Genomic DNA, 12157 nt, shown 5'->3' on the forward strand with positions numbered 1-12157 from the left:
TCGATTTGGTACTCTTGCATTGTCTGGTCGACACTTCTGTTCTATGACGTTAATGTTAATCAAACACCAAAAGAAAAAGAGAAAATCTGCCACTGCACTTGACTGAAAAACTTTTGTAGCCTTAATAAGGATTAATCTATATTTATATTTTTACACAATATATATACATTTGCTAACATTTAATTTCTGAAGTATTTTTTGTATCTGATAGACCTGAAAAACTTAAAGCACTGTTTATTTCATTCGTATCTTTGTTCTGTTATTTTTGTGTGTGTGTGCTTTTGCTTGTAATTTGTATTTTTACAATTGTGAAATTTCACAAAATCGTTGTGAAAAATGCAATAATTTGAATAAAACTTAATTACTTAAGGTTACATGGATCAAAAGTAGGGCTGCACGATTAATCGCAATTAACATGAAATCACGTTTAAACTGATTTGGCTTTTTGCAATGTTGAAATCGCAAAGGCTACGATTTTTTAAAAAATTTTATGTGCAGCTTGTCAGTGACGCACGGCTCTGTGATCCGTAGTAAACGCTGCTCCATATGAAAGCACTGTGAGTTTGAGTCACTTATAACGTGCATTTGAAAAAACAACACACGCCAAACATGAGAAGCATTTATGAACCTCTTATCCAACAAAACACAACATTTAATAACATGCATTTACTCCAAACTCACTTCATAACGACAGTTGAGTATCCTTCTGTGAGATGACGTGCTTCACCGAGAAGCTGCGCATAAAATAATCGCAGCCTTTGCCAAGTCGCGTGTGGTTTAATTTTGATTAATTTTAATTTTGCAGTCCTCATCACAAGCAACAAAAATAATTTATTTGAAAATTTTGGCAGGGTACGTAGAAAAACTGCTATATTTTCACTCTTTTACAGTGATTTCATAGACTTGTGTGACGTACAGACCCAAATTTAAACTGTTGTTCATTGACAAACTTCCACGTAATAAAAGTTCCCTGTTTGGTTTTTCATGCACACAAGTGTTTGGCATCAACCTAGTGCAACATCTCAAGTCACGCTTAAATTGAACACAAGATTTGAGAAATGCAGTGAAGGGGAAGAGTTTCAGTGAATATTGAGTTAATTTGAGTTAACTGAGTTAAGTCTTCAGAAGACTTGAAATATTGTCTTATGAATTACTTTTATGTCCTTTTTGGAGCTTGACAGTTTTAGACACTGACTCATTGTATGGAAAAAAGCAGCACGTTAACATTCTGTGTAACGTCTCCTTTTGTGTTCCATGAAAGAAAGAAAGTCATACAGGCTTAGAGCGACATGGGTGAGGGGGAATTTTCATTTATGATTGAACTATTATTTTAAACTCTCTGCACACACATGCGCATTCATGCACATACTCAGGTTCGTGGTGTTAGCCGAGGTTTATAAGCATACTTCTATAAGTAACACTTCTTATATTCAGTATTCTGCTTCCTGAATATCACTTAACTTATATCTTAAGCTTATGATATATCACTTATATCTTAAGCTTATGAAACATTTATAACTTAAAGGAGCTGTATGTAAGAAATGTATTTCAATTAATCATAAAATGGCCCCGATATGTCACTAGACATTAAGAAATCATGTTCATTTCAAATACTTATATCACTGACAACAGTAGTCCAGCCAGGATATTGTCATTTGAAAGTGATAGTTGCAGCCCTCAACTGATGTTGATGTTGTCATGTTGTGTTTTGGCCTGATGCCCCACCCTCCACCTATCTACCAATCACGAAGTCAGTAGTGTTTCGGCATCCGGGTTGCCAGCTCTGCTCTAGTTACCACAGCTACGAAGCAGCCTACGTTCCTGCTGGATCCTGCAGCCTATCTGGCAACCTCGAGTCAGGGGGAGGGGGAGGGGATACACCGCTCTACAGTAATTTGAAAGTGATTGCAGTACCAGTTTTGGCCACAATCTTACATATGGCTCCTTTAAAGTCCCCCTGTAGTCAATCATTTTATCCCTTAAAACTCATCTTTGATCACCAAAATTACATATTTAAATGTTATTTTCTTCGTGCCTTAATATAGCTTGAATGTAACTCTACACCCTTGCCTCATTTAGTATACGTGGCTCTCTGAATATGCAAATGAGCCCCGTCTCCACTCACTCACAGCAGCTCAGAGATCCACTGGTTGACGATCACACGTTGATCTGATTGGTTACAAGGTAGTTTGTGACGTCAGAAACACCAGAGATTTCAAAGTGTGTTTTTGAGACCGTCTTTGGTTCACTGCAGTTTTAAGGAGAAAATACTCAGCAATGGTGTCGACTTATGAATTTACACATGGTTTGTCTTAAAGCATATTAAAAACCCCACATAGACACATAAACAACATTAAAATCTGGATTTTCACCACAGGGGGACTTTAGGATTACGAAACATTTATAACTTAATAATTTTCAACTAAAACCATAATGTATCTAATTAATAACTTCTTAGCAACATGTGAATGTGTAAAGATTTAAACATTTTTAAAGTTGCTGTGTTAATAACCATGTTAGTACTACATTAAACGCCATTGACCACCATTAATTTTTTGAAATTCTTTGAAATTTCAAATTATACATGAACTACAGCAAAACTAGTGTGATGCCCGAAAAAACAAAAGATTTTACCAATATTTTATTTGAAAATATCATTATATGAAATTTGTAAGAATTACAAGTGAGTATGAGAATTACCAGTGTGAACTCTCAGTAAAGTCATGAGACTCAAAGATTTTAATCATACTAGCCATTATGCTGCATTACAAGCAATACAGAAGCAGATTGTGGCATTTCTTGGAAGGTTTTATCTCTCCGGATGTGTATTTGTTACTGTATGTTCAGTGTGTGTTTGGCCTGAGGTGATCCGTTGTGGATAGCCTGAGTAGAACCACATGTGCTGCCCTCAGGAACGGATACACAGCTCACTCTCTCTCTCACACACACACACACACACAGATGCAAAAACACTCCACTAGTATTCACAAACACTCACAGTAGTTTGGACTTGTTACTTTTTCCATCTTCTTAGCTGAGTATGTTGGGGCTGGTAAACTGGAGAGTGTGATGAACATTGATCAACACATACATGAAGCACATCAAATATGGTAAACGAAGGCTCAAATCTGCTTGCTTGATGCCTGAGAACCAATGAGTTTTGTTTTCACGTCACTCCAGTAAGTTTGAGCCTCCCAATAAGGTTTAATCTCACGTGGCAAACAAGCACAGCTGAGCTGCCTTTGACTATATTTGATCAATGTTTATAAATCTGTTCATCATATAAAGCAATAGTGTCTCTACAGAAAACCTGAATTAAACTGCTTGATTCATATGGATTACTTTTATGTCTATGAACTTTTTAAAAGTTTGTTTGTATCTCTCTCTCTCTCTCTCTCTCTCTCTCTCTCTCTCTCTCTCTCTCCTGTAGTCTGCGGTCATGTCTGCAGCGTTTGCAAAGTTTCATCCTAACCTGGTTGTCGGTGGCACTTATTCAGGACAGATCGTCCTGTGGGACAACAGAAGTAACAGGCGCACCCCTGTCCAGAGGACCCCTCTCTCTGCTGCGGCCCACACGGTACATGGCATCACACACACACCACGCAGAAAAGGAGGCGAAGCCGTAGCTGCAGTCCAAGAATCTTGAGATATTAATACTGTGATGTCCTAAATCAAAATACTGGCTGACAATAAAGTACTGAGCTTAATTTGAGGTGTAGATAAAATTAACTTGAATTATTATCATTCATAATGTCTTAATATTAATTCAAAAGCAAAACGAGTGAAAAAATAGATATTAGGGAGTGAAAATAGCCAATAAGCGTCCTCTGCAGCCACCTACTGGTTACAATGGTAATTTAAACTTTTTTTTAATTTTTAAATAAGTGTGAGTTTTCCTTCATCTTGAAACTTAGTTTTATAAATGGGGACAATATTTGAAGGATGAACAAAAAATGTTTTGGTCATTACATTAAAAATAACATTTAAATATGGTATTATAGTTTTGAAGTGCTGGAATAAGATGTGTAGTACTCATAAGCGTTTGACTATTTCTGTCACAATACAGTAGTTACGGTTAGTGTTACTACATTAAATCCATGGTGAATGTTGCTGATTTGTGGACTTAAAGCCTTCTATAACTTGTTCATTCTTGGCACAATGTTTCTCCTGGTTTTCACGTCAGCGGTGTTTGATCTGATATCTATGGTTTAGCTCAAGTGAAGCACAAATGAGTAGCGCAGTTTCGTTCCGCTTTCACTTCGTTTGCCATTTGATGCTGGGCAACGTTGTGGTTGCTGACCTATATCAAATTTTGGTCGCAGTCTGGAGCCCTGCCCTACCCTTACTTTTCTGTTTCTCTTCCAGCACCCAGTGTACTGTGTTAATGTGGTTGGCACACAGAACGCTCATAACCTCATTAGCATCTCTACTGATGGAAAGATGTGCTCCTGGAGTCTGGACATGCTGTCTCAACCACAGGTACCCACAATTCTCTCTGCTCTCACGTTCTCGCTCTCTTCATGTTTTCAGAGTTTGAATATCATACTCAAAGAAAGCAACTTGCTTACTCAACCAGTAAAAATAGTGAATGTTGTTACAAATCTTACCGACAAATGCCAAGGGAAGTGATTTGTTGGCTTCAGAAGCACTGACTCACTGAGAGCCACAACCTCTTCCCTGCTGCCTTACACACACACACACACACACACACACACACACACAGAGAGAGAGAGAGCTGCGTTTGGAGTTAGTATACCATTAACTCATCCTTGAGTTTCCAAAAACATTTGCCAAACCACAGTGTCAGATGTTAATGATTGGTAAAACACCGGCTGAATTTAAATGACGCATTTCTAATCTGTGAGAGAGGCTGTGGTGTTATTGATGTGTGTTTGTGTGTGTGTGTCAACAGGACAGTATGGAGCTGGTGTTTAAGCAGTCTAAATCGGTTGCGGTCACCTCCATGTCCTTCCCTCTGGGTGACGTTAATAACTTTGTGGTGGGGAGTGAGGATGGATCGGTGTACACAGCCTGTCGCCATGGCAGGTAATACACACACTTACACACACTGTTCACTGCAGGAGATCTCTGGATCTGTGCATGTAATCTGATTACGCAAACAAACATTTTCTCTCTCACAAAATTAGTGGTCGACTGATAGATCGGCCAATATTTGGTATTTTTTAAATATCGGCATTGGCCGATAAGTTTTTCTGTGTGGCTGATATATTGGACGCGGAACTTTTATTTTGAGGAGACGCCAGACTTTTATTTTGACGGCGCTGAGAGCGCCCTGGGATACTGCAGCGTCTGAGCACACGGCTCTCCCGTTCTTCACTGTATTCTCCCATCCGTCTTCAGTCCGTGCGAATTGAATTTAGTAATGGGAAGTTCGGATCATTTTACTGATCTTTGAATCTCGTTTATCAAAATTAACAAATCTTTTTTCCAAGTCATTTAGTTAATTTCAGCAGAATATAATTAAAATGTTACAAATTAATAGCCAAATTCCCCAACACATCAACTTACTATGTGTTGATCACATTTAGAGGAAGAAAAAAATTGCAATGCAAGGACAAGGCCGAATTATGAGAAACAGAGACGATTCATTAATTGCTTAACTGGGTCTTCAGGCTATGCAGTCTGTTAGTTTACCTCACCAAATAAAAAAGATACAATTTGAGACTAGAAACACACCATGTAACTGTAAGATATATATATATATATATATATATATAATTTTTTTTTATTAATTATTTTAATTTTATTTTATTTATATTTACATTATTTGTGTAAATGTGGATTAGACATAGTTCAATGTATAATATGATTTTATGAACATTTTTAAAAGTGCAAATTTATGGAAAGGCATGTTTTAATGTTTCTTTAGTGGGCTGATCAACACGCTTGTTAAATTTCACAAATTTGTTGTAATTACTATATAGTAATTAATAAAATAATATAAATAATGACTTATTGAATAAGAACTGAATGATAAATAGTGTGTATGTATATATAAATATATATGTATGTGTGTGTGTGTGTATATATATATATAATATAATATACATGTATATAATAATATATAATATACATATATACATATATTGTGTGTATATATATATATATATATATATATATATATATATATATATATATATATATATATATACACAATATATGTATATATGTATATTATATATTATTAATTGTAAGTAAATAGTAAATGTGTATAAGTAATTCATATTAATTTATATTAATAATACATATATAGTGTCTACTGTAGAGCTTTACTGAAGCAGAAATCATGTTATGATCGTTATCTGTTATCTCCCAAAACTTTATTGCTCTGAATGGAAGTTCCTGCACAAATTTTTTTTAAATTAGAAATATGAAAATCAACTGTTTATGAATGGGATATAGTAGATGTGTTTGTGTGTGCTGTACTGAGCTGAGAGAGCGAATGTTTCCTCTTCATTTGTGATGCTGTGATTATCTCATCCTCTACACACACTCTCAGCATCTCACTCGGCTGTTTACCTCTCGCAGTAATGAGCTCACACACAGCACACACACTCAGCGGTGTGTGTGTTAGTAATGTGTTACCTGACTGATGGAAACATGCTGAGATCATTAACCCTCTGTCATTCTGTGTGCGTGTGTGTGTGAGCAGTCGGGCAGGTATCAGTGAGATGTTTGAGGGGCATCATGGTCCAATCACAGGCATTCACTGTCACACAGCGACTGGGCTGGTGGATTTCTCTCATCTCTTCCTGACTGCCTCTTTTGATTGGACCGTTAAACTCTGGAGCAGCAAGGTAACGGATCATTCATACACACTCATTACATTACACTGTCATTCATGAATCTCTCAGCTGACTGTGTTTCTCTCTCTGCTGTAGAATAACAAGCCGCTGTACTCGTTTGAGGATAACTCGGATTATGTTTATGATGTGATGTGGTCTCCGGTACACCCCGCCCTGTTCGCGTGTGTTGACGGACTCGGACGCATCGACCTGTGGAACCTCAACAACGACACTGAGGTTACAACAGCATACATGCCATGAAACATCACTGATACACACACTAGCATATGCAGAATTAACTATATTTATTTTCACCGCACAGGCTTCTACACTGAGAGACAAAATTTCTTTTAGTAGTGCTGGGAAATATAAACAATTATATCCAATACATTTTCAGTTGAATTGATTTTTAAAGTCCCCCTGTAGTCAATCATTTTATCCCTTAAATCTCATCTTTGATCACCAAAATGACATATTTAGGGTTTTTTCCTTGGAAAAAAAAGTTCTTCATGCCTTAATATAGTTTGAATGTAACTCGACACCCTTGCCTCATTTAGTATACGCGGTTCTATGAATATGCAAATGAGCCCCGCCTCCACTCACTCACTCAGCTCAGAGATCCACTCGCTGACGATCACACGTTGATCTGATTGGTTACAAGGTAGTTTGTGACGTCAGAAACACCAGCGATTTCAAAGTGTGTTTTTGAGACTGTCTTTGGTTCACTGCAGTTTTAAGGAGAAAATACTCAGCAATGGTGTCGACTTATGAATTTACACATGGTTTGACTTAAAGCATATTAAAAACCCCACATAGACACATAAACAATATTAAAAGCTTGATTTTCACCACAGGGGGACTTTAAGTACTGTGGCTGCGGGTTTACCAAGCAGGACTCTGAACCAGTATATGAACATTGTACAGTTTGTTGTGATCAGCCTTGTCCTGTTTGTAGTTCAACATGCATTTGACAGCAAGTTATTTTTCAAATATCAGCATGAAGTCCTTCTGTTACATGTTACATGACCTCTTTGATTAATAATGTGGATGGATCAGATACTGACTGAACAAATGGTATTATTGGTATTATTAGTCAAGTTCAATGTGCGTGTGTTCCCGTGTGTGTGTGTGTGTGTGCAGGTGCCCTCTGTCAGTGTGGCTGTGGAAGGGAGTCCTGCTCTGAACAGACTGCGCTGGTCTCAGTCGGGCAGAGAGATCGCCGTCGGGGACTCAGAGGGACAGATACACATCTACGACATCGGCGAGGTGAGAGAGTAGAGTTTACTGAACACACACATCACAGACTGACTTCACATCAACACTTTCAGCTCCAGGGCGGCTTTCTCACTCTCGCTCTGTCACGAGACAGTCGTGTAAAAAGCCCATGCGGAGCCTCTAAAGATGACACACACCACAATTACACGTCTGTCAGAGAGGGGCCCTTCAGGGGCCACAGAGGGCCTCTGTCACTCACGAGAGGGGATGAAAGCAGATAGAGTAGAAGAATGAGATGGGGGATTATTAGCCAGGGGTCAGTTCACTCTAAGAATAGCCTGATCGTCCACTGTTTACACCCCTTTACAAAACACTCGCATATTACACACTGTTTACGCCTCTTTACAAAACACTCGCATATTACACACTGTTTACGCCTCTTTACAAAACACTCGCATATTATACACTGTTTACGCCTCTTTACAAAACACTCGCATATTACACACAGTTTACGCCTCTTTACAAAACGCTCACATATTACACACTGTTTACACCCCTTTACAAAACACTCGCATAATAGACAGTTTACACCTCTTTACAAAACGCTCACATATTACACACTTTTTACACCCCTTTACAAAACACTCACATATTACACACAGTTTACACCCCTTTTACAAAACGCTCACATATTACACACTTTTTACACCCCTTTACAAAACACTCGCATATTACACACTGTTTACACCCCTTTACAAAAAGCTAGCATATTACACACTGTTTACACACCTTTACAAAACGCTCAAATATTACACACTGTTTACACCCCTTTACAAAACGCTCACATATAACACACTTTTTACACCCCTTTACAAAACACTCGCATATTACACACTGTTTACACCCCTTTACAAAACGCTCAAATATTACACACTGTTTACACCCCTTTACAAAACGCTCAAATATTACACACTGTTTACACCCCTTTTACAAAACGCTCACATATTACACACTTTTTACACCCCTTTACAAAACACTCGCATATTACACACTGTTTACACCCCTTTACAAAAAGCTAGCATATTACACACTGTTTACACACCTTTACAAAACGCTCAAATAATACACACTGTTTACACCCCTTTTACAAAACGCTCACATATTACACACTTTTTACACCCCTTTCAAAACACTCGCATATTACACACTGTTTACACCCCTTTACAAAAAGCTAGCATATTACACACTGTTTACACACCTTTACAAAACGCTCACATATTACACACTGTTTACACCCCTTTTACAAAACGCTCACATATTACACACTTTTTACACCCCTTTCAAAACACTCGCATATTACACACTGTTTACACCCCTTTACAAAAAGCTAGCATATTACACACTGTTTACACACCTTTACAAAACGCTCACATATTACACACTTTTTACACCCCTTTACAAAACGCTCACATATTACACACTGTTTACACCCCTTTACAAAACACTCACATATTACACACTGTTTACACCTCTTTACAAAACGCTCACATATTACACACTGTTTACACCTCTTTACAAAACGCTCACAGATTACACACTGTTTACACCCCTTTACAAAACACTCACATATTACACCGTGTCCTAACTACACGCGACGCGACGCCGCGACACGCGATAAAAGGTATTTTTTCCATGTTAATCAGAGTTTTTGTCCTAACCAGGCGCGACGGCGACACGCGACGTTTCTAATTTAGAAACGGTTTCTATTTTTCTGCGACGTCGCGCTGGAACAACAAACACAATGTGCGGCAATGATAATCTCAGGTACTGTTTATGTGCTTTATTTAATGTTAAAAGTGTGAAATGTGACTTTGAATATCATTTAGTGCTCCAGCTTTGTAGCTGTAAACGCAACAATGGACATATTTCACCTCAGATCTTGAAATTAAACAAATGGAAACATGAACGTTAAAACTGTGAACAAACAAGTGTATTATTTGACAAAGATTGTTTTAGTAACTCAGTAGCCTATGCATTTTTAAATGGTGTAACATTTGTGAATTAGATTGTGTAGCTACTTATCCATTTTCTTGCGAGTGCCGTCAAGTTTACTCTCTAGTGTTGTGCACTTGCCGCGAGACTCCGCCCACACGCTGTTCTGATTGGTTGTGATTTTTGATTGACGTTGTGGCGTCTCACAGTCGCGTCGCGTCTAGTGTGGACAGACACACTGCCTGTCGCTGGAATTTTATCGCGTCGCGTGTAGTTAGGACACGGTGTTACACACTGTTTACACCTCTTTACAAAACGCTCACAGATTACACACTGTTTACACCCCTTTACAAAACGCTCACAGATTACACACTCTGTTTTTCCTCTTCTCTCCATAGCAAATCGCAGTCCCGCGGAGCGACGAATGGACCCGGTTTGTGCGAACGCTGGCGGAGATCAACGAGAACCGTGACGATGCGGAGGAGCTGGCCGCCCAACGCCTTTCCGCTTGATCGTCATGGAAACCAGCAAAGCTGTAATCATCTCTCTCTTTGGAAATGAAATGATTTCTGTCTGCAAAACTTTGATTCTGCCTTTTGTTTGGAATGAAAATAAGTAACGTTGACCGTAGGTGCGAGTCATAGTGCGAGAGCAGAAGGTCTCCCCGTCGCCCCACAACCAGAAGCCTTAACATTTGCATGCAAAAACAAAAACCATAATGAATGTTTCTGTTTTTCTATCCAGGTATCGCTGAGCGTGCTAAACTCTCAGCTCATTATGCACAGCCAAATATAAACCATTTACACAGATGAATCTCATTAAACCGGTGTCTGGATCATAGTTTATCCCCAAAATTAAAAAAAGAAAAATGAAAGAAAATACTTATTCTTTTTGTTCATGGTAGTTAAACACATTTCCCCCTCCAAGTTTCAGTTTAAGGCAAAACAAAAATCTTTAATTGTTAGATTTACTGCCTTAAATTGACACAGATTTGAGCAACACTAATTTTGTATTTCAGGTTTTTTTTATTGTAATACAGTAAGAATGGTTAATATCATTAAGTAGAAAATGTCCTAAAAATATCCTTCGTTCCCTTTAAAATGTAGTTGTTTTCTTTTGATTTTGGGGTTGAAATATGGTAAATGAAATATCATTGAGAGGTTTTGTAAGATTCACCCTAACATCAAACTGTTGTCAATACTAGTAACCCGTTGTATTCTATCAAACTCGATCACAGACCTAGAGAAATCTCGAGATCTACCTCTTGTAGATGGTTTCAGTGGGACACATTCAGCATCACGAGTGGAGATTTCTGCTGTCTAGCTCTGGACCAAATGCTGGAGTAATTTGTGACTTTCAACTCTTTGCTCTTTTTTTTTTTTTTTTTTCCTCTTGTTTCTTTTTTTCTCTCCTGTTAATGATTGATCTGGTTCCTCTCCACCTTAGCAGAGGCACAATCACGTATTTATTATACATATCAATATACTGGGTTGATTTTCAGACTGTCTGAATTGCTCTTTTCGAGATCAAGGTCTTCCTTTTCCAGTGTCCCTCTCCTGTTTGAAACGCTAACCGTATCTTTTGCAGAACCTCTTTGAATGTCTTTGTATATCTCAATACTTTTTCTAAACCAAAACTTTGGTAAATGTCTTCTGATTTACCTCAATCAGTTTGAAGTCATCAGTCTTTCCTGTAGTGTTCATGAGCAGAAAGTAGGTTTATGAGGATTTCAAAACCTTGTTTCCAACAGTGTTCCTCATGTTTAAATGAATGTCCAATCATTTCTGAATTTGAAAATAACTATTGTGATTTATTTCAATAAATGACAATACAATAATAAAATGCATTTAAACAAATACATTAAGTCTGTGGTTTTTTTGTGTGTGTTTTTTTAAACATTTTTATTCCCTGTTAGATCACATAACAGTATATACATACCATGATTCCACAGTCAGGCATAATTGTACTTTGGTCATTATTTAAACTTTTGGCTCAAAAGGTCTGATTAACCAGTCATATGAAAAAAATCCACAACCATTTTCAACATTGATAATAGAAGAAAATATCTATCTATAATAGAAAAAAAAAGAAAAAAGAAGAGGGCCGCACACAGGAGTTGCCCTCATATCAAAAGATCTGGAATG

At 37.7% G+C, this 12157-nt stretch overlaps 1 protein-coding gene across 1 annotated transcript in view; it reads left to right on the forward strand.

Annotated features, from left to right (window-relative positions):
* Positions 1–11869, forward strand: part of dync1i2a (dynein, cytoplasmic 1, intermediate chain 2a) — a 41170-nt gene extending 29301 nt beyond the window's left edge. Inside the window, exons 10-16 of the mRNA XM_084123259.1 lie at positions 3431–3577; positions 4366–4479; positions 4913–5046; positions 6674–6818; positions 6903–7043; positions 7947–8072; positions 10412–11869. Of these exons, the coding sequence (XP_083979385.1) occupies positions 3431–3577; positions 4366–4479; positions 4913–5046; positions 6674–6818; positions 6903–7043; positions 7947–8072; positions 10412–10525 (921 nt within the window). The 3' untranslated portion in view covers positions 10526–11869. The remainder of the gene's footprint in view (positions 1–3430; positions 3578–4365; positions 4480–4912; positions 5047–6673; positions 6819–6902; positions 7044–7946; positions 8073–10411) is intronic.
* The last annotated feature ends 288 nt before the right edge of the window (positions 11870–12157 follow it).

Source organism: Abramis brama, assembly GCF_963993115.1.
Source record: "Abramis brama genome assembly, chromosome: 8".
Classification (NCBI taxonomy): domain Eukaryota; kingdom Metazoa; phylum Chordata; class Actinopteri; order Cypriniformes; family Leuciscidae; genus Abramis; species Abramis brama.